Below are 25,221 nucleotides of genomic sequence, written 5' to 3' on the forward strand. Positions count from 1 at the left end.
ATAGCAATTCTGACTGGTATAAGGGGATATCTCATTGTAGTTTTGATTTAATCCATTGTGAGTTAATTTTTGTATATGATGTAAGTTAATGGTCTATTTTCATTCTTTTGCATGTGGTTGTCCAGTTTTCCATACACTACTTATGGAAGAGACTTTCTTTTCTGCATTGTATTTTCTTGGTTTGTTTGTCAAAGATTTGCTGTCCACGACACGATTTTTTTAAGGTGTACAACACCGTGATTTAAAAGATGTATACATTGTAAAATTAACACAACCAAGTTAATTAAGACATTCATCACCTCAGTTACCACATAACTAAAAAATATTTTGAACTTCTTATGGGTGAGGAAACACAACTAAAATTAGCAGTAAGTCGTATAAAGCACTTCAACAATGCATATATGTCACATATATAAGGGATTTTCTGTCCTTTTTACTCACATGCGAACAAACAAAAACAAAAGAAAATTCTAATATAAAGATATATTTATTTATTTTCCTTACCACTCTAGCTCAGATACACATTGATATATTTGGTAAACCTCCAGAGTTCTATAAATCACACTTCTCTGACTATACAAAGTCCCTCTACATAAACAGTTAGCTAGAAAAATCCATATCAAGTTATTAATAATAATTAGGACTTTAACTTTTCTAACAATGAATGTGGTATGTAAGAGAGAGAGTATAAGAAAGAGACATTAAGAGGGATTCAATAAAAGAAAGAGAGAGACAGAGAAAGAAACTGAAAACAAGAAGGAAAACCAGAAGCCTTGGGTATTCATGATGACTAAATATCTATGTAGATAAATAAGCTCACTGGAAAAGAAAAAAAAGCTGAGCTTATCATTCAGTATAGGTACACAGAACCACTAAATAAATGTCAAAAATTTAATTGTGTGTATGTGTATGTAAGGATACATCCAGTGTATCTAAGAATTATTCAAAGACCAAAATAAATATTTGAGAATTTTTCATTATTCTTAATAGTAATAATTATTTTTACATCACCAATATCACATGGGCTGGTATACTCAGACTGCTATGTTTGTGATAATAGTATCATATATCAAATAGAATATTGCTTCTACTTTAGACAAACACTTTCTATTCGTCCTAGGTTTTATCTCCAATTATCTACTATAATAACTTCTTCACCTGCCATATTCTGCCTTACTTGCTGATTGTTTACATTCCTATCTAATTCTTCGCCCTAAAGTATAAATTCTTCAATGGTGAAGACTGTTTTACTTGTTATTTCTCTTATTACCATAAAAATTGAATTGATTCATGACCAGAGAAGATAAATTGTCACCAATGAAGTTGTCTTTGATAGTAAAGTCAATATACTAATTTCAAGATTATGTCTTAAAAATATAGAGTTCTGGGCACAAAAAGAATTAGTTAATAGGAAGGAAAACTCAGTTCAAACCATCCCTATTATGAGAAAAGCAAATTTAAACCTATATCACACCCTTGTTATGTTCACAGGCTAAGTTTTACATACTATAAATATTTCTTGGCGATAACATAGATAAATAAAAACTGATAATCATCTTTGATGCTTCTCACCTTCATGTCACACATCAAGGTATTAGCAAATATTGGAAGTTCTATGTTCAATACACCTCCAGAATTTAACAACTTTTCTTACCTCCGCTACTGTCATCCTGGTCTAAGCTTCCAACAATTCTCATTCAAAAGATTATAAGGAAATGCTAACTGATTCCATCGTTGCTCCCTTACTCTCTATTCTCAACATAGCCTTTATTGTGACTCACCACAGAAATCATTTCAAGTCAGTTCTTTGCTCAAATGCCCCAATATCATTCTATGTCACCTAGAGTAAGTGCTGAAATATTTCAGATGGCAAACATAATGTCAATTTCTTGCCATTCTCTCCATTACCCACAGAGTTCCAGGCACATTGGTCATCTTGTGTTTCCTCACACACAAGAAAGGCACTCTGTCCCAATGCTCTTTCACTTGATGTTGTTTCTATATAGAATATTATATCCTCAGATACTTGCATGACTCACTCACTCATTTCCTTCTGCTTCTGCCCAAATGTGACTTTTTTGGAGAAGACTTTGTTAAATCAAACACACACAAAAGTGCCAAGCATAGCGTGCTGTTTCTTCCTTACCTTCCATAATTTGCATTACCTTATGACAAAGCCATGCATTTATTTATTCATATTTTATTGTCTGCCCCTGAATTAAAACAAGATCCATGACCTCACGGATCTTTTTCACTGCTGTATCCTCTGCAAGTTGAACACTGCCTGCTCAAAAAATACTTTGAATGAATGAATGACTAAAGGAAGAGTAATTGGAATCATATACGTGAAGAACATAGTTACCAATGGTACAAATTTTGGGAAAGAAATTCAAGAAATGTATCAATTTATCATGTATTAGAATATGAATACCATAAAGATCAGTGCAGTTTTCATTTGTTCTAACAATGCCACTGATTTTCTTTAGGCAAACAGCTTCTTCCCAAAGACTTTCTTCAGAGCCAACATCACTTCCTTATTCCTAAGGGTATATATCAGTGGATTCATTACTGGAGTGACAGTAGTGTGTATGACAGCCACAAACCGACTCTGTTTTACAGAGGTGGCAGAGGTAGGGGTTATGTAGGTGAGTGCCACAGTTCCATAAAAGAGAGATACCACCATGAAATGAGAGGCACAAGTGGACAGAGCTTTGTGGAGCACACTGCAGTTCCGGTTCTTGAACAGAAGAAAGCTGATAATATAGCAGTAGGAGAGCAGGGTGAGAAAGCATGCTGCCATAGCTAAGCTGCCAGTGACAATATAGATGAGCCACTGATTGAGCCGTATATCCCCACAAGCCAATTCTAAAAGGGGCTTGACATCACAGAAGAAGTAGTTGAGTTTTTGAGAGCAAAACTTCAGGCATGCAGTCATGACAGAATGCATCAGAGCATAAAAGAAACTGGTGAACCAGGTCACAGCTGCCAAGAGAATACACACCTGGGGGTTCATGGTGACAGAGTAACGAAGTGGGTAGCAGATGGCCACGAATCGGTCAAAGCCCATCATGGCCAGCAAGATGGATTCAGTGCAGCCCAGAAAGTGGAAGAAGTGTATCTGAGTGATGCAACCTAGGAAAGATATGGCTTTACGGGTGGAGAGGAGGTTTGACATGAGTTTGGGCAGTGTCACTGAAGAATAGCAGATATCCAGACAAGAAAGATTTCCCAGAAAAAAATACATAGGGGAGTGGAGTCTTGGCTCTAAAATGATGATCAATAATATAGCCCCATTTCCCAACAGGTTTATTATGTATAGAATGAAGAAAATCATGAAGATTACAGGTTGAAGTTCCTGAATGGAGATCCGACCCAGCAAAAGAAACTCATTCACTGTCGTGTAATTCTCCATTACTTTAAGAAGGAAAGATAACAATGACAATTAGCAAATATTTTCCAGTGCACTGTATTGGTTAAGTGAAGCAAGTTTATCATCTGGAAGAACATAAGGATGATTCAATGAACAGAATGACTAGGAATGCTAAAGCTGAATTCATCTGCAACATAAGGAAAACAAAAATATATGATGCCCTCTGAGCCATTGTGGTATATGTGATACACAGTACGAGTAAAGGTACTAAGAATGCTGAGTTAAACCTAAAAAGAAGCTAATAAATAATAAAAGCTGATAGTCAAAGAAGACATAAAAGTAATAGAACAGAACTCAATTCTAGCTGCATCTGTGGCATTAAAATTAGTATATCTAATTTTAGTCTGTCAGAGATGCATCTATAAAATTTGAAAACACTTTTTAAAGTGGAAGGCGTGAGTACACATTAATTCTGGGTATTGATAGTAACATGGCAGTAGCCTAGATCCAAATTTCCTAACTTGTCCTAAAACAAACAAATAAACACACAAATTAAAAACAAAGGGGAAAAAAGGAGAATGAAATTCCCCAGAATCTAAACCTTGATGGAACTAGAAAACCTTTTTAAAAATCCAAAAACTTCAAATAATATGTAGGCAGAGGGAAGACAAATGAGTAGAATCCGTGTCAGCAGTCACAAGAGTGCATCAGAGCAGCATGGCCATGTTTACAAGAAGGAAGAACCCAAAGCACTGACCAGTTGAAATAACATTTAAAAAATGGTAAAATAGGGGGCTGGCCCCGTGGCCGAGTGGTTAAGTTCGCGCGCTCCGCTGCAGGCGGCCCAGTGTTTCGTTGGTTCGGGTCCTGGGCGCGGAGATGGCACTGCTCATCAAGCCACGCTGAGGCGGCATCCCACATGCCACAACTAGAAGGACCCACAACAAAGAATATACAACTATGTACTGGGGGGCTTTGGGGAGAAAAAGGAAAAAATAAAATCTTTAAAAAAAATGGTAAAATAAACAAAACAGCTCTTTACATACTTAGTTACTTGCACAAAAAAAATTCATACACACACTATATACACACATATTCGACTATATCTACATTAAACAAAAAAGGAATGATTAAACAGATCAAGAAATTCAAAGCTTTTTAGCTAATGACTTGTGCCATAAGCCCATTTGTTGTTCCATCTTATAATTTCCACAATCTAAATTCAAAGAGATTTCCCAGTTATTCTCACTCACCCTTTTTAGTCATCTCAATTTCTTTCCATACAAAAGAAAACAAATCCTCCTTCTAATCTAATCTGTTTTGTTCTACCTAATATCTGTGTCAACTGAGTTTACTCTTTACTCCTGTCTGTACACACCTTGGAATAAATATACACTTTTGGTGCATAAGGAAATCCAAGAATCAAGGTTGTAATGTATTGATTATCTCTTTGAATAAAATTAACAAAAGAGTCTTGGTTGCTCAGAATCTCATAAGACAAACGTCTTATATCTAAGTGTTAGAATAAATCCCAGAATATTTGGCCTTCATTCCTATTCTGACTGGAAAATAAACAAGCTGAATCCCCTCTGACTCTTGCTAGTGGTGTCCCATGCATAGATGTCTTGGGATGTCTTCCCAAAAGCCTCATTATTCCTTTCTCTTTCCAGAGGTATTTATTTTTATTTTTGGCATGCATTGTGAACATTTTTCTACATTTAACATCACCACCACCAACAAAAATAGTCATGCAGAGTCTTGGGTTGTTGAATAAATGAGAACAGGACAGGAAATATGAAAGAAAGAAAGGACACAGTTCCTACCCTTGGGATACCTAACAGCTAGTGGATACAAACTGTGTCATTACTTAGAGAAAGATATTTAAAACTAAAAGAGAAGTTTTCTAAGAGGGTAAATCCTATGTGTTCTCACCAAAAAAAAAGACAGTAACTATATGAAGTGATATATGTGTTAATTAGCTTGACTGTGGTGATCATTTTACAATGCATACTTCTATCAAATCTTAAAGTTGTATATTGTAAATGTATGTATTTTAATTATCAATTATACTTCAATAAAGCTGGAAAAAATAAAATAAAAAATAAAAGATGATGAAGTTTAAACTGAGCTCACTGCACACAGAGAAGGTACATGGTTTGACTTGAGAAACATCAAACAGAAAAACAAAAGTAGAATGAAAGACAGATTACTTTCAAAGGAGCAACAGTTTGAGTAATAGCTGACATAATGTGAACAATAGAAAACAGAAGTCAGTGAGAGTTAATATCTATCCATATAGACTGCATACCAAGCAATCATATATTTCACAAGTGAGAATGAAATAAGGACATTTTCAAAGAATAAATTGTAAGACTTACTATCAGCAATACCTCACTAAAAGGGACCCTAAAGAATATACTGCAAATAGAAGGCAAGGCAAGAGAAAACAGGTGAAAACTCTGGGATGCAAAAAGATATAAAAATCAAAACCCATGGTTAATAACTGATAAACCTAAATAAACATTGTTTGTATAATACATGATTAATGTCTACTGGTGTTAAAAAGGAATGTCTATTTTAAAAGTAACATAATCATTTAAAACAGAATGACTTGAATGGAATTAAAGTGTCCAAATGTTCTTAGATTGATAAATGTACATGTTACAATTTCATGGGCAAAAACATAAAAGAAAAAAACAGAATGCAAAACTTCCAAATTAGCAGAGAAAAAACAACCAAAATGATAAAACATACTGACTCAAACTAAAAGAAGGCAAGAAAGGAGAAAAAAAGGTCAAAAGGCAGGATAAATTGAAAGTACAAAATTAGTATTGGTAGATACAAATTCAAATGCATAAAAATTACAATAAATATAAATGGACAAAAAGCTACAATTAAAAGACAAAGATTATCAAACTGGATTTATTTATTTATTTTTTTTGTGAGGAAGATTGGCCCTGAGCCAACATCGTTGCCAATCTTCTTCTTTTTGCTTGAGGAAGATTGTTACTGAGCTAACTTCTGTGCCAGTCTTCCTCCGTTTTGTATATGGGATGCCTCTACAGCATGGCTTGATGAGTGGTGTGTAGGTCCGTGCGCTGAATCTGAACCAGCAAATGCCAGGCCACCGAGTGGAGCACATGAACTTAATCACTACACCACCAAGTAGGCCCCTAAACTGGATTTTTAAGTGACATAATAATGAATTCTCAACATTTATTATTAAAGGTATTAAAGAAAGGATTACTTCTCACAGAGTAATTTTCGATTGGCAGAACAATATGGAAAAGAAGGTATGCAGATACCTCCAAAATTATCTTTGCAAAAATTATTATTCTATTATAAACATTTTTCGTGGGCTCAAAATAGATCCTGGCTACGAATGGAAGGAATTGACAGAGATTCTTAAAACCTACTTGAGCCACAAATGTTCTCACTATGATTGGTTCATAGATGCACATGTTGAAGATCACAGACTGTGGAGCCACACCTCCTAGAGTTTTAATCTTGGTTCTGCTAGATACGTGACCTTTATTTAAACTTTCTGGACTTTGGTTTTCACTTCTGTAAACAGAGGATAATAATGGAAGCAATCCATGTGATTGATGGTGAAGATTAAATAAGCTAATATTTGTAAGTAAACAAGTTCTATAATAGTGATCACACAGAGACACACACATGGGCACATCCATGGTCAATAAGAATTCTAAATAATAAGGATAAAGTCATTTTGCAAGGAGCAGAGAGAGAACTTGTGAAGTCAAGAATCATAATCTAGAAACTCCAATCATTTATCCAGAATTTTATCCAGGTCTACTGCAGTATGACATTTGCTCAAGGATCAATTTTTATCAAAACTCAATTTTTTCTTTCATGAAAACTGACTAGCTGATTCTAAATTAACAAAAAAGAATAGGAAGCCATGTAATATCAAACCAGTTTAATGAAAATTAATAGTAATTGATGAAGAAAGGACTTTCCTTTCTTTGTTCTTGTCAAAGTTATTATGAGTAAAACTATACACTAAAAGCATGAGCATGGACAATTAAACCAAGAAAGTAGATTAGGTAGCATGGAAATAGAAATATTTCTTTTTACATTGTGGTATTCGAGACATAGCATTACAATACCAGAATGGTTGTGAAGGGGAAAAACTTGTGCTGGAAAAATTGACTCAACCTATTTGATTAAAAACCAAAAAGGATAAAAAGACATCATCGTTTCACATCATCTCTCCTCTCCTCATAAAAATGACAGATGTAAAAGAGATGTGAATGTAATAAGTAAAAATTTTAAATATCTTGGAGGATATATAAGATTATATCCTCATGGCACACAAAAAATCAAAATCATTGCATCAAAAATGATCACATTTGAACCTTATTAAAATTTAAAGAGAACAAACTTGTGTATATAATGGATATCATTAACAAAGGTAAAATGAGACAAAACAGGAAAAGACATTTGTTGTACATACAGCAATAAAAACATTAGTAGCGCTCAGAAATACTTTCTAATCCAAAGGAAACTACATATATAAAGTCTACTCTAAATTAATAAAAAAGAAACAAACAAAATGGAAAAGTTTACAAAGAATAACAGAGACAATTTACAGAGAAAGAAAACCAAATGACTAACAAATGAATATATTCTCAACTTCCTGAAACCAGAAATATTCATTTTAAATCCTCATTAAAATATGATTTAAAGTCCATCAGTTTAGCGAAAATTAAGTTATGGAAGTGAGTAATAAGAATTCATTCACTCTTGGCAGAGTCTATGTTGATTCGATCATTTTGAAGAGCAATTTGGTAATACCTAGTACGATGAGAACTGTGCATACCCTAAAATTTAGTGCTCACATTTAAGAACGTGCTTTAAAGAAACTCCCAGTTGCTTACACAAGGGGCAGAAAGAGGATCATTGCTGCAGTGCTCATAACAGGAAGAAACGAAAATAATCAACTATCTGTCTTGAAAAGACAAGTTTTTATTCACACAAAAAATAGAATTCTGTGCAACATTTACAATGAATAAACTGTTTCTCTCTCTCTATATATATGTGCATTTCAACTAGAATAAATGTAAGGAGCAATGTTTAACTAAAAAAGGGACAGATTCACACATTAGATATGAAGCCTCTTATTTGGAGTTGAAAAGCTAACAAACAGTTACTTTATATTGTTAAAGAGTAAACTTATTTGTAATACAAGTATTGAAATGCATAGGAATTACACATATTATATATAACAGTATTTACATTATATTAAATATTATACTATATTTATTACTTGTCACATTATATGTGTAATATATATGTTATATATGTGACTAAATATTATATATATAACATTGTAATATTATGTTATAAATATATATCAACATAAAACCTGCCTGAGCCACAAACGTTCTCAATATGATTAGTTTATAGATGCATACGTTGAAGATCACAGACTCTGGAGCCAGAGATATATATATGTGTGTACATATATAATATATATATGTGTATTATATATGTATATGCATAAAATACATTATACACATATTATATGTGTATAATATATAATATGTATATATATAAAATATGTATATTTCCCCTAGGCGAATGAAAGGAGGATGAGAACTTTAGCGCTACTAGTTATTTATAATCCCAAAAGAGCTTAGATACTACCTTCCTTCTATTACACTAGGAAAAGTAGTTTCCTTGGTGTCTGAAAAAGCACACATTATTATTAGCGTGAGTCCTTAAAAGCATCAAAAACTCAATCTAACTGACTTGTATAATTATGAGTGCATAATTCTATAACATGTATATAGCTTTCAGAGTTAAATCGAAGTAATTGGAAATCATTTGTGGATAAACCAGACCAGACACTAGACATAGACCGGAATACTTGAAAGAAAACTATATAATTATGTTTGAAAATTGTCCTCTGCAATTTTGAAACACCATGAAGTGATTTATTGAATGAGTACTGTAAATTTTCATATCATAAATGTTACAATATAAATATCAGAAGGAAAAGCTGAGAAACATCTCTCTAGTGTTGTGTTAACTGGATAGAATTCAGTCTTTAATTCAATTAGAGCAATGGACATAGGAGGCTGTTTTACAATAGGACATTGTCATCATCACAAAAATTATCTGGCAGGGCAGACCAAACTCAATGTATAAATAAGTCAACATGCATTATAATGATTATCAGCATGGTGTGGAGCTTCAAGGATCTGACTAGAGGCATAATATACACCTAGGAGGGTTTCCACAATCCCTCTCCCTTTTTAACAGCATCTAACTCACTCTCTCCTTAATTACAGAATGTGTGTGCTGTGGGTAAGTAACGAGCTTGCTCCCTCTGGGAGGCCTTATTCAGGAAATTTCTTCCAAAGCTGTTTGTTATATAATTCCTTGCAAAGGCAGAGTTTGGTTAAATTGTTAGTCAGACTTTGGTTGGTAACATCAGGGAATTTCTAGAAAAGCCGTAACTGCTGGAAAATGTCTGGAGGAGGAGTTTAGGGTGACCTGTGGGCTGATTAATCTCTTCAGAGTAAACAGTCTTAACACTGCAAGCAATTAATATTATGACCTCTGGAAACCAATTAACTTGCAATACACAATCATATGATATACAGTTACATACTTCCTTTCTAATGAGACCTGTGTGACATATAGTAACATTCTGGCTCAAAACAGGCAGTTTCCAATGTATCTTCTTTAGTTCCACAGAAACTACAAGGCACTGGCTCTTCACACAAAATAGGTGTCCATTTTCAGGGCATCATAGCTTAGTTCTTGTCTCAAGAGGAAAGACTTTAATTCAATTGGTCTGTGGTTTGTGGTTGCAGAGAGATTATGCCTTGCAACGGCCTTGAAAGTTAAACAGATTCCTTTCTCTCCTGTCCCAGAGAGATCTCTGACTTAACAAACTCAAGATCTTCCTTTTCACTGTCATTAAATGATCTGGATTAAACTGGTGAAATTTAAAATTGTGTGATTTCACTCTTGCAATCTTCTGTAGACTTTCCAGAGTCTCACTTGGTGCAGTGTCACAGCGTAGAGCACAGCATTTATAGTCAGGATTTCTGGGTTTCAAATCCTAGCTCCACCATTTACCAGTAAAAACTGGTAGATATAAAGGAGAAATTTAAAAATTCACAATCATAGTAGAAGATGCTGTAACACTCACTTCTCAGTTACCGACATAACCTGACGTGATATCAGTACTGTTAACCTTGTCTGTCAGACTGCTTTCCTAATTGGACCATATCAGTCTGTCAATATGTCTAAAAGATTATGTACAGCAGAGCGTCTCACCAAACCATTTTGGACATGTAGTATGAGCAAAAAATAAACTTACATTATTTTAAGCCACTGATTTTTTTTTTTTTTTTGATATGTGAAAATACAACCTAGGCTGTTATGACTGAAACAATTATCAAGACTTCCTAACAGCACAGAGCTTTATGAATAGTGGCCTCACGAATCATGAGATAACTCAATATCAGTGTAAATCATAGTCTACAAGAAAAAGCATTGTCAGAACTCCAGTACACTGTTTTCCAGCTGTTTATCCAGAACTAGAATAGATATGAATATGAGTCAATTCTACAGGTATGGAATTAGACTCATGTATACATATCTGAAGCCCAAAGCTCAGAATCAATGATGACAATAAGGCCCTACATTCATTCCCACTGTTTTTTGCAGATGAGGAGAGATACACATTGAAGTCAAGCCAGGAGTCCTCAAAATATGAGTTCTTGCTACCACTTGTTGGTCCCAAAGCATGTCAACAATCATTTAACTCTTCATTGGAATTTTTTCAGGATGTAATAATACATATAAAGATTATAGAGCAATGAAAGGCCTTACTATTATGAATTTAATTATTAGGACCTACAGCCACAACTTGATATCAGTTTTATTGTGAATATTTCTTAGGTTTGTACTATTTTGATATTTTAGAGATTTGCTGTCCAAGATTGTAGCCACTAACCACATTTTAAATTAATTAAAATTAAAAATTCAGTTCCTGCATCACACTAGCCACATTTGAAGTGCTCAATAGTCACATGTGACTACCATCACCATTTTGTACAGCTCAAGTTTAGATTGTTCCCACCACAACAAAAAGTTCTGTTATACTGCATTATTTTAGAAGATCCAGACAAGTGAAATTTGTGAGCAAATATCCTTAGATGAGAAAGCTGAGGATCTTCATCACTAATACAACTGTGCAATCAAGCTGGTGCTTGTGGTCAAGATGCATTCCATCTTCAAACCTGAGTTCATGGGCTCTGTCAAGCATGTTCACAGAAAAATAAGATGGGAGCGTTCAGATCTCAAATATGTCTAATGGAAGATCTGGTAAAACAAAATAAGAAGAAAATAAGAAATTCTTGTCAATGTCACCACATATCCCAAGCTACCATGGGGTATTGAAGTCTTCTGCTATTATTGTATTCATGTCTATTTCTTCCTTCCATTCTGTCAATATTTGCTTTATATTTTTAGATGCTTCAATGTTGGAGCTTATATATTTACAACTGTTATATCTTCTTCATGAACTGACTCTTTGTCTTTTTATAGTAATCTTTTTCTCTTGTGACTGATTTTGATGAAAATTCTATTTTAAGTATAACCATGCTTGAACTCTTTTGGTTATTACTTGCATGAATTTTTTTCCATCCCTTCACTTTCAGCTTATGTGTGTCCTTAATGTTAAATAGAGTCTCTTGTATAATTGGATCTTGTCTTTTTTTATCCATTGAGTCATCGGGTGTCTTTTGATTGTATAATTTAATCCATTTACATTTAAATAATTTTATAGGGAATTTAATCCATTTACACTTAAAGTAATTATTTATAGGTATGGACTTCTTATTGGCACATTGTTAATTGCTTCTGACAGTTTTATAATTATTTTGTTCCTTTCTTCCTCTCTTGATTCTCCTCCTTTGTGATTTGTTAATTTTCCATAATGGCATAATTTGACTCCATTCTCTTCATCTTTTGGGTGTCTACAATAGATTTTCTTTGTGGTCATGAGGAGGATTACATAAAACATCTCATAACAGTCTATTTTAAGCTGATAAGAACTTAACTTCAATTTAATATAAAAACTTTATACTTCAACTTCCCTACCCCCCCCATGCATTTTATGCTATTGGTGTCCCAAGTTATATCTTTTCATATTGTGTATCCATTTAGAAGGTATTACAATCATTCTAAATACTTTTTTTAAAACTTTTATACTACTGGAGTTAAACATGAATTATGCATTGCTGTTACTACTATTATTATTAGAGTACTCTGAATTTGTCTGTACATTTACCTTTACCAACAAGTTTTGTACTTTCATATGTTTTCATTCTGTTACTTAGTGTCCATTCATTTCAACTCAAAGAACTCCCTTTTAGCATGTCTTGTAAGGTAGATATAGTGGTGATGAACTCCCTTAGGTTTTGCTTGTCTGAGAATGTGTTTGTCTCTCCTTCATTTGTTTAGGACAGCTTTTCTAGGTATAGTATTCTTGGTTGGCAGTTTTTTTTTCTTTTAGCACTTTGAGTATATCATCCCTCTCCCTTCTGGCCTAGAAAATTGTCAGTAAGAAGGCAGGTTAAGCATTACTATCACTTGTCTCCCCACAGAGACATGTTATGATTAAATTGGCAAAACCCAAAGACAAAGAAAGAATTTTAAAAGTAACTGACTAAAGAGAGGTTATGTACAAGGATATCCTCCTAAGACTATTTGAAAATTTCTCAAAAGATACTTTCCAGGCCAGAAGAGAATGGTATAATATATTGAAAGTATTGGTATAGTGAAATTGAAAATTGAAAGTAATGGTATAATATATTGAAACTATTGAAATAAAAATACTGTCAATCAAAAATTCTAACCTGGCAAGACTGTCCTTCAGAAGTGAAGGAGAAATAAAGACTTTCCCAAACAAACAAAAGCTGAGGGAGTTCATCACCACTAGATCTGTCTTATAAGAAATGCTAAAGGGAATTCTTTGAGTGGAAGTAAAAAGGCACTAATTAAAATCATAAAAACAAAACAAGGTAGCATAAAACTCACTGGTAATGGAAAATATATAGTCAAAATTAGATACTGTAATATGGTAATGGTGTACATAATTCACTTACAACTCTAAAAGTTAAAAAACAAGTATAGTAAAAATAAACATAACTACAACAATCTGTTATTTGATACACAACATAAAAATATGTAAACTGTAACATCAGTGAAGTAAATGTGAGGAGGAGTAGAAGTAAAAGTGTAAAGTTTAGTAATGATATTTAAGTTAAGCTGTTATCAGTTTAAAATCCCATGCTATGTTTAGACATCTTATGTAAACCTCATGGTAACCACAAGGGGAAAACCAGCAGTTTGCCCAAAAGAACAGGATAAAGAAATTGAAGCATACTGATACCAAAGGTTATCAAAACACACAAAAAACATAGTAGCATGAGAAGTAAAGAAAAATGGATCTACAAACAGCCAGAAAACAATTTAAAATAGTAAGTCCATACCTATCAATAAGCATCTTAAAAATAAATGGATTAAATTATCCAATCAAAAACATAGAATGGCTGAATGGCTACAGAAACCAGGTCCAAGGATATGCTGCCTACAAGATGCTCACTTTAGCCTTAATGATACACATGAAATGAGAGTTAAGGGATGAAAAAAGGTATTTCAGGGAAATTATACCTAAAAATGGCTATATTTATATCAGATGAAATAGACTTTAAATTAAAAATGATAAAAAGAGACAAAGACGGTCATTATACAATGGTAAAGTGGTTCAGCTGGGGTGTTCTGAGACCAAATTCTGATGTATGTGTGTGAGGCAGGGGGGTTATCCTCACACATCACACAGGCAATATTCCTGAAATCAACTGAATGCCCTACAATTTGATTCAATTCTGACAGTATCTACCCAGAGATACCATCAGATCTCAAAGGTTAAGGGTTTAGTTCCACAGCACTGCTCCCCTTTCTTCAGATGCTTGTCACGAGTCCAGGTCAGCACTTGTGCTTCTGACTGGATGGCTACACTTTAGAGATTCCCACAACCCCCTCCTTGAGTTATAATAATTTGCTAGAGTGGCTCACAAAACGCAGAAATACATTTCACTTATTAGATTACTAGTTAATTTGAAAAAGATATAATTCAGGAGCAGCTGGAGGGAAGATATCCATAGGGCAAGGTTTGTCCTTCAATGCCCTCTCCAGGTATAACACTATCTCTAAATCTCCATGTGTTTACCAACCCAAAATCTCTCCCAATCTTTTCCTTTGGGGATTTTATGGAGGCTTTATTACATGGGCATGATTGATCAACTCATTGGTCACTGCTGATTGATTCAACCTCCAGTCTCTCTCCCCTCCTCAGAGGTTAGGGGTGGGACTAAGAGCTCCAACCCTCTAATCACATGGTTGGTTCCACTGGCAACCAGCCTCCATCTTTAGGTGCTTTCCAAAGTCATCTCATTAATATAATAAAAGTCACCCTTATCATTCTCATCACTTAGGAAATTCCTAGGGTTTTAGGAACTCTGTGCCAGAAACAAGGATAGGGACCAAATATATATTTTTTATTATAAACCACAGGGGTCAATTTATCAAGAAGATATAACAACTGTAAATATTTGTGTATCCAACATTGGAGCACCTAAATGTATACAGAAAAATCTAACATAATCAAAAGAAGAAATAAATTGCAATACAATGATTTGGGGGGACTTTAATACCATACTCCTAACAATGGCTAGATCATCCAGACAGAGAATCAATATGAGACTATAGATTTGAAAATACTGTAGACTAAATATACCTAATAGACACATAAACAGAAGACTCTATCTGATGGCAGTAGAATACATATTCTTCTCAAGTGCACATGGAAAATTTTCTAGGATAGACCATATGTTAGGCCACAAAACAAGTCTTTGCAAATTCAAGATTTAAATCATATGAAGTGTCTTCCCTGACCACAAGGATATGAAACTAGAAACTGATGATAGGTGGAAAACTGAAAAACTCACAAATACATGAAAATTAAACAACACTCTCCTGAACAACCAATGGATCAAAGAAGAAATCAAAAACTTGAACAGACCAACTAATAGCAAGGCAGTTGAGTCAGTAATCAAAAACTTCTCAATGAAGAAAAGCCCAGGACCAGATAGCTTCAGTGGTGAATTTTACCAAATATTTAAAGAAGAGTTAATGCCAATCCTTCTCAAACTCTTCCAAAAAATCAAAGAGGAGGGAACATTTCCAAACTCATTTTACAGCATTATCTGATACCAAATCCAGAGAAGGACACAACAAGAAAAGAAAACTACAGGCCCATAACCCTGATGAATATAGATGCAAAAATTCTCAACAAAATATAGGAAACTAAATTCAGCAGCGCAGTAAAAGGATCATACACCACGTTCATGTGGAACTTATCCCTGGGATGCAAGGATGGTTTGACATACACAAATCAATCAATGTGATACACCACATTTAAAAAATGAAGGATAAATATCATATAATCATCTCAATAGATGCAGAAAAGTCATTTGACAAAATTCAACACCTGTTCATGATAAAAATTCTTGACAAATTAGGTATAGAAGGAACATACCTAAACATAATAAAGGCTATATATGAGAAATACATATCCAACATGATACTCACTGGTGAAAGGCTGAAAGCTTTCCTATAAGATCAGGAACAAGAGAAGGGTGTCCACTTTTACCACCCCTATTCAACATAGTACTGGAAGTCCTAGGCAGAGCAATCAGGCAACAAAAAGAAATAAAAGGTACAGGATTGGAAAGGAAAGAGCAAAATTACCTCTATTTTCAGATGACATGATTTTATATATGGAAAATCCTAAAGCTTCCACAAAAAAACCCTTTACATCTAATCAACAAATTCACTAAAACCGCAGGATACAAAATTAACATATAAACATCAGTGGTGTTTCTATACTGATAATGAATTATCTGAAAAAGAAATAAAGAAAATAATCCCATGTACAATAGCATCAAAAAAAGAAAATATTTAAGAGTAAATTTAACCGAGGTGAAAGATCTCTACACTGAAAAATAAAAAAAACTTTGATGAAAGAAATCAAAGAAGACACAAATGGAAAGATATCCATGTTCATGAATGGGAAGAATTAATATTAAAATGTCCATACTACCCAAAGCCATCTATAGATCAATGCAATCTCTATCAAAATACAATTGGCATTTTTTACAGTAGAAAAACAACCTTAAAATTGGAACCACAAAAACCCTGAATAGCCAAAGCAATCCTGAGAAAGAAGAACAAAGTGGTAGGCACTTTCTGATTTCAAGCTATATTACAAAGCTATAGTAATCAAAACAGCATGGTACTGGCATAAAAACAGATACATAGATGAATGCAACAGAATTAAGAGCCATGTAATAAACCCATGTATCCACAGTGACTATATTTGACAAGGGAGCCAAGAATACAAAATGGAAAAAAGACAATCTTTTTATTAAATGGTGCTGGGAAAATTGGATATTCACATGTAAAAGAATGAAACTATATCGCTATATTACAGCACTCACAAAAGTTAGCTTATAATGTATTAAAGACCTAAATGTAAGACTGTAAGCCGTAAAACTCCAAGAAGAAAATTTCTCCTTGAAATGTCTTGGCAATGATTTTTTGGATATGACACCTAAAGCATAAGAAACAAAATAAAAAAGTATACAAACAGGGCTATATCAGACTAAAAGATTCTGCACAGCAAAACAAAAGATCAGCAAAATGAAAAGACAGCCTACAGAATGTGAGAAAATATTTTCAAATTATATATCTGATAAGGGGTTAATATCCAAAATGTAAAGAATGCATAAAACTCAATAAAAACAAAAAATCTAATAAAAAAAATGGGCAACAGACCTGAATGGGCATTTTTCCAAAGAAGATATATAAATCACCAATAGCTACACAAAAACGTGTTTAACACCACTAATAATTAGGGAAATGCAAATCAAAACCACGACTCTAACAGTTCACACTTGTTAGAATTGCTGTCATCAAAAAGACAAGATAACAGATGCTGGCAAGGATAGGGAACAAAGTAAACCCTTATGCACAGTTTGTGGGACTGTAAATTGGTACAGCCCCTATAAAAAACTGTATGTAGGTTTCTCAAAAGAGTAAAAGCAGAACTACCATATTATTCATTAATTTCACTTCTGCATATGTATTTGAAAATAAATGAAATCATTATGTCAAAAAGATATCGGCACCCCCATGCTCATAGTATTGGTTATTGGTTATTTACAATAGGCAAGACATAGAACAACCTAGGTGTCCATCAACAGATAAATTGATAAATAAAATGTGGTGTGTGTGTGTGTATATATATATATATACACACATATATGTGTATTATGGAATACTATTGAGCTGTAAAAAGAAGATAATCCTGCCATTTGTAACAACATGGATGGACCTAGAGGGCATTACATTAAGTGAAATAAATCAGACATAAAAAGACAAATACTGTATGATCTCACATATATGTGGAATCTAAAATTTAAAAAATCAAATCCGTAGAAGAAGAGATCAGATTTGTGGTTACCAGGGGCAAGAGGTGGGAATGGGGGAATTGGATAAAGGTGGAAAAAAGGTACAAACTTCCAATATTAAGATAAATAAGTACTGAAAATGTAATCTACAACATGATGACTATAGTTAACTCTGCGGTAGGGTATATTTGAAAGTTGCTACGACAGTAAATCCTAAAAGTTCTTATCACTAGAAAAAAATACATTTTTTTCTTTTTCTTTTTGTATCTATATGAGATGAAGGATGTTAGCTAAACTTATAGTGTCATTTATTTCACAATATATGTAAGTAAAGTCATTATGCTGTATACCTTAAACTTATATAGTGCTGTATGTCAATTATATTGAAATAAAACTGAAAGGAAAAAAGATCAAAAGAAAATGTTTGATAATTTTGATAACTTTTTATTTCTCCTAACATTAATATTATTTTCAAATCACTACTATCTTGTGGGCCAGCACACTTAGACTGTTATACCTTTGTGATAATCACATCAAGTATCAAATAAAATATAGCTTCTACATTAGACAAATACTTTCTATTCATCCTAGGTTTTACCTCCAATTACCCTCTATAATATTTTCTTCACCTGCCGTATTCTGCCTTGCTTGTTGTTTATGTTCTTATCTAATTCTTATTTAATTCTAAGTATAAACTCTCCAATGGTAAAGGCTATGTTTTATTTATTATTGCTCATATTACCAGAAAAAAGGAATTGAATCATGCCTAGAGAGGATAAATTGTCACAAATGAAGTTGCCTTTGATAGTAAAGCCAGCATACTAATTGAAAGATTAGGTTTTAAAAATATATTGTTCTGAGAATAAAGAGGGTTAATCAACAGGAAGAAAAACACAGGTCAAACAATTTCTATTATGAGAAAAGCAAATCAAAACGTTTATCACAGTCTTGCTATATTCATAGCCTGATTTATCCATACTATAGATGTGTCTTAGAGTTAACACTGAGAAATAAAAATTGATAATCATCCTTGATGCCTCTCATCTTCATACCTAAGCTATCAGTAAGTATTGCAACTTTCTGTTCAAAATACATCTAGAATCTAATATGTCTCCTACTTCCACCGCTATCACCTGGTCTAAGCTGCCATAAATTCTCATCCAAAGGATTATAAGGGAATCCTAACTGATTCCCTCTTTTCCCTACTCTCCATTCTCAACGTAGTAAACATTGTGATTCTTTCACCACTGAAGTTATTGCAAGTCAGTTTTTTTGCTCAAATGCCCCAATATCATGCTATCACAGAGTAATTGAGTGATAATCTCCAAATGACCAACATGACGCCCATGACATCACTACCACCAGTTCTCACCCTCATCTCCTTCCACTTTCTTCTTTATTCACTGAGCTCCAAGCACAATGAACATCTTGCTTTTCCTCACATTCAAGAAGCAAACTCTATACGACTGCTCTTTCATTGGCTGTTGGTTCTCCATAAAATGCTTTATTCTCATATACCTGATTGACTCACTCCCCCATTTCCTTCAGAATTCTGCTCAAGTGTCATTTCCTAGGGAGGCTTTTATTGACCCTACCATACAAAAGAGTGTCCACCTTGATTTGCTGATTCTTCCTTATATTCCATATGTTTTACTTCTGATAGAGACATGCATTTACTTATCTTTTTATTGTGTGCACCTTTAAATGAAATAAGATCTGTCGTGATGTTATACGCTCATGGATCTTTTCCACTGTAATATCCTTTGTAAGGTGAACACTACTTGCTGGAAAAAATATTTTAACTCAATGAATGACTAAATGAAGAGGAATTTCACTGGAATCATTGGATTCTAATTGGAATCATATACATGAAGAACATACTTACAATGGTACAAATTTCTGAAAGGACAATAAAATTTAGGAAATTAATTTATTATAGACAAGAACATAAATGTCATAAAAAATAACACGTGATTTCCATTTCTTCTAGGTTGCCACTGATTTTCTTTAGGCAAACTGCTTCAGTTTCTTCCCAAAGACTCTCCTCAGAGCCAACATCACTTCCTTATTCCTAAGGGTGTATATCAGTGGATTCAGCATTGGGGTGACAGTGGTGTGTATGATGGCCACAAACTGTTCCTGTATTACAGAGGTGGCAGAGGCAGGGGTAATGTAGGTGAGTGCCACAGTTCCATAAAAGAGAGATACCACCATGAAATGAGAGGCACAAGTGGACAGAGCTTTGTGGAGTACGTTGCAGCTCCAGTTCTTGAACAGAAGAAAGCCAATAATATAGAAGTAGGAGAGGAGGGTGAGAAAGCATGCTGCCATTGCTAAGCTGCAAGTGACAATATAAATGAGCCACTGATTGAGCCCTATGTCCCCACAAGCCAATTCTAAGAGGGGTTTCACATCACAGAAAAAGTAGTTGAGTTTCTGGGAATGGCAAAAGTTTAGGTGTGCAGTCATAACAGAATGCATCAGTGCATAAATGAAGCTGGTGAACCAGGCCACAGCTGCCAAGAGCATACACACCTGGGGGTTCATGATGACAGTGTAGCGAAGTGGGTAGCAGATGGCCACAAATCGATCAAAGCCCATCATGGCCAGCAAGATCACCTCAGTGCAGCCCAGAAAGTGGAAGAAGTGTATCTGAGTGATGCAGCCTAGGAAAGAAATGGCCTTATGAGTGGAGATAAGGTTTGACATGAGTTTGGGCAGTGTCACTGAAGAATAGCAGATATCCAGACAAGAAAGATTTCCCAGAAAAAAATACATAGGGGAGTGGAGTCTTGGCTCTGAGATGACAATCACTGATATGGATCCATTTCCAAACAGGTCTATCATGTATAGAATGAGGAAGGTCATAAAGATTATCGGCTGCAGATCCTGAATGGAGGTTAGTTCCAGCAAAAGAAACTCATTCATTGTAGTGATATTTTCCATTGCTCTGAAAAAGAATAATAATAGTGACAATTAGTAAACTTATTCCAGTATACTCTATGGCTTAAATGAAGCAAGCTTGTCATCCAGAAGTATGTAAGGAGGATCTATGGTGCACAAAATAATTAGAAATGTTAGAGTTGAATTAATTTGCAACATAATTAAGGAAAACAGTAATATGTGATAAATACTAAGACACTGTGACATATGTGATACGTAGAACTAAGAAGCATGTTCAGAGTGCTGAGTTAAATCTAAAAGCCATTCATACAGAATCAAGACAGATATTCAGTGAATACATATTAAAAAGTGAGAGGGAAGGATTTAATTTTACCCTCATTGAAAACATTAAAATTAATATATTTTTTTAAAGTCTGTCAGTTATAATTGTAAAAGTTGAAACATTTTTAAATGGAGGTAATAGGTACATTTCTTATTGCTGGCTACTGCTATAAGTACAGCAACAGACCTAATCTTCTCACTTGATTTAAAAAAAAGAAAGAAAGAAAGAATAAAACCCCATAATCTAAATCTTCATGAAAGTAGAAGATAGTTTTAAAAATCCACAAACTTCAATAATGTGTAGGCTGTGGGAAAATAAATCAGCAGAATTGGTGTCAGCAGTCACAAGGGGATACCATAGCAGCAGGGCTGTTCGTGCAGGATAGAAAAACCCAAAATACTAAAAATCTTAACAGCAAGATAATGTTGAAAACAGCAGAAAATAACCAGTCCCAGAAAGTGAATGCCTCACATTGAGAGTGAATTTATTGAGAATATCAGAGAAGAGCAACTCAATGTGCAGGCAATCATGAAGTGAAGAGAAAGTCATGTTACTTTAAGGTTTTAAAGGTGTAGCCACAGAAGAGGGGACCAATGAGTCAAGAATCTTGGAAAAGTATTGTGGGGACCTGGAATTGGCCACCCCAAGATATGTCTCTTTGGCATCAGGATTATTTGAGGTTGATTGCTTTTGATAAACTGGGACAGGGAAGGAGGCTCTGAGGAATGGAACTTGCCCTTCCTTAGGACACATTTACATTTATAAGGTAAATCTCTATCTGTAAAAGCTGCCTCTCTCTCTGTACCAGGAAGAAGAAAGGAGATGACCTTCTCTCTAAAAACTCTTAATCAATACCAAAGGCAAGGACTTAAAATCTGCATTTTATTGTACTAGTCTGGTAACCTCCTATAACTGACTTCCCTCCCCCTCCCATCACTGGCGTTTCTTAAGGATTAAGCATCTTTCCTTAGGCTAGGAACTGATTGCTGAGCTCACCTGTGACCGCCCAGCTCCAGACATAGACTTGCCTCCTGCTACGCCCACCGAGATAGCCGACCACTACCTGCTGTGTCCATCAAGCCCTGTGCTGACTGGGCAATCTTGTGACTGTTGTAAAAGGGACATTTCAATCACATGTGAAACACCCTGTTTGGGGGTATATAACCACTATGTGCACCCCACTTCTTCGGTGCCCTTTCTTCCTTTGGGAAGAAAGGCCCCGGGCCATGGTTCCTCATAAAGCTTTGTTTAATTTTCTCTTGCTATTCTGTCTCATGTGAATTTAATTCATTCTCCAGCCAGACGAACCCACATTTGGGGAGAGGAAATATCCTCCTCCCCTACAGTATCCTATTTCCTTTTCCCATACAAACCTCTTGTTAATAACTCATCCTCCAAAATCCAACTTGTTCATACATAAACAATAAATAGGAAAACTTTTACATCTAAGTGAAAGTGCAGTAAAAAGAAAATAGAAAATCATGATTTCTCAACAAAAGAAATCTCACTGAATAAATGTTTGTAATGAAACAAAGAAAAACTGCATCACAACATTCCTAATTGAAGCAATTGAAGGTATAACAGAATTCTTTTTGATATGGAAAGAATATACGAATATACAAAACAAATTCAAATTAAAATACAATGATATGGTATTTTGACAAAGATCAAAATATTTGATAAGACATATATGCTTGAGGGTGATAAAACACACACAGTTGGGGATGTCAACTGATTTAACCTCTAAGAGATAATTTGGCAATAACTATCAAAACTGAAAATGCTCACAGACTCTAAACTAGCAATTCCACTTCCTAGATTGTTCTCCAGATGTGTTTGCAGACATCAAAAATTACACATTTACCATGATATTCATTTAATTGTTGTGATACAAAAGATTGCAACCCAACTAAATGACCATATGGGACTAGTTAAATAATTTTCAGTACAGGAAAAATGGTAAACAAGGCAGATCTCTATATACTATACTTAGTCATTACACAAAACAACTCAAGCACACATGAATGAAAGCATATTTGCAATTACACCTACTTCAAACAAAAATTGAATTATTAAACAGATCAAGAAATTCAAAGGTCATGTGCCATGAACGCACTCATTCCACCCGGTAATTTTGACAACTTAAATTCAAAGAGATTTCTCAGTTACTCTCACTCTATTAATGGCGTCAATTCCTTTCCATCAAAAAAAAAAAAAATCATCTTTTAATCTAAGCTCTTTTTTTCTACCTATGCCTGTGTCAACTCACCCTCCTCTTTACTCCTATGTGTATCCCCCTTAGAATAAGTATATAATTTTAGTGCATAAGGAAATGCAAGGATCGGGACTGTAATGTATTGATTGTCTCTCTGAATAAAACTAACAAAAAGGTTTTTGCCTACTCAAAATCTTATATGACAAAGATCTTAAATCTAAGTGTAAGAATAAAGCACAGAAGACTTGGCCTTTATTCCCATTCTGACCACAAAATAAACAAGCTGAATCCCCTTTGAGCCACCCTAGAGATGCCCAAGGCATAGATGTCTTGGGATCTCATCTCAAAGGCCTTATCCTCTCAATCTTTTCTCTTTCAATAAATAATTCTTTTCATTTGTTTGGTGTACTTGTGAAAGTATTTTGCTACATTTCACAAGAAAAAATTGTTATACCCAGACAGTGTTGTTCACTAAAAGACTAAGGAAAAGAATATACTTAAAGAAAAGAATACTTAAAAAAAAAAAAACCAAAAAGACATAGCTCCTATCCTTGGAGACTCAGCTAGTGGATACAAAGTGTGCCATTGTTTAGAGAAATATATTAAGAAACTGAAACATCATAAAATTTAAACTGAGTCATTCAGGCACAGAGAAGTTACATGATTTAACCTGAGAAACGTCAAAGAGAGAGAAAGAAAACAACAACAACAAAATAGATAAGAGCTTTATAGCCACCAAAATGAAAGATAGATTATCTCATTGGATTCAAAGTAGGTCCTGGCTATGAATGGAAGAGATACTGACAGAGATTTCTCTTAAAATCTGCCTGAACCACAAACATTCTCAATAGTGATTAGTGTATGGATGCATACACTGAAGATCACAGACTCTGGAGCAAGAACTCCTGGAGTTAGCATCCTGGCTCTACTAGCAGTGTGACCTTGGTCAAATTACTTAACCTTTCTGTGCCCCAGTTTTCTCTTTTGTAAATTGAAGACAATAATGGAAGCAATCTTATTTAATTGATATGAGGTTTAAATAAGATAGTATTTGTAAGTGAATAAACTCTATATAAGTGATTACATATGCATATAAACACACAACCATGGCAAATAAGAATTTTGAATAAGAAGTAGTCCTTCCATAACCAAATGCAATGGGTTCACCCCTTGGTGAGTGAGGAAACAATAAGCACATCAGGGAAACGCAAGAGTGAGACAAGGTTTATTATTTGCAGCAAGTAAGGAGAACACCAGGAATGACCCCAAAGCAGTGGGCATGAGGGATCATTTTATTTTAAATTAAGGCACTCTTCATGAATATTCAGTTAAAGAAAAGACAGGAAACTGGGGTTTATTGTCTAACTGCTGTATTCTTTTAAAGCATATTACCTAAGACAGGTGTTCAAAGGAAGGTGGACAGGAACACCTCTTGGTGGAGATTTTAGCATTATAATGAGATTACAATGAGCAGAGTTCACATTCAGTCACCCAGAAGGGGAGCTGGGCAGCTCAGGCTGGTTTAAACCAGTTCCTCAATAGTGGTCTCCTCTGAAAAACAACTTAAAAGAGTGTTAGTAGTTGTGAGAGGAAGCAGCAGCTTCCCTCTGCAGGCACCGGTGCTCAGCCCAGCATGAGTATCAGCCTAACTACTAACAATTTTGCAAGGAGCAGGAAGAGAACCTGACATGTTAAGAATCATAGTACAGAAAGCTCAATCACATATTTCCAGTATTTCATCCAGCTCTACTGCACAATGACAGTTGTAAAAGGATCACTTTTTATAAATTCAAAGTATTTCTCTTTCAGAAGTATTGGCAAGCTGATTCTA

The 25,221-nt window shown here is 34.5% G+C and overlaps 2 protein-coding genes across 2 annotated transcripts; both read right to left on the reverse strand.

Annotated features, from left to right (window-relative positions):
- Positions 1-2,482: 2,482 nt before the first annotated feature.
- On the reverse strand, positions 2,483-3,412 carry OR12D26 (olfactory receptor family 12 subfamily D member 26). The gene is given in 1 exon segment (NM_001391077.1): positions 2,483-3,412. A coding segment is annotated over 1 exon segment (930 nt).
- Positions 3,413-19,956: 16,544 nt separating this feature from the next.
- Positions 19,957-20,895, reverse strand: OR12D20 (olfactory receptor family 12 subfamily D member 20). The gene is given in 1 exon segment (NM_001391075.1): positions 19,957-20,895. A coding segment is annotated over 1 exon segment (939 nt).
- Positions 20,896-25,221: the final 4,326 nt, after the last annotated feature.

Source organism: Equus caballus, chromosome 20 (genome assembly GCF_041296265.1).
Source record: "Equus caballus isolate H_3958 breed thoroughbred chromosome 20, TB-T2T, whole genome shotgun sequence".
In the NCBI taxonomy this organism is placed as follows: Eukaryota; Metazoa; Chordata; class Mammalia; order Perissodactyla; family Equidae; genus Equus; species Equus caballus.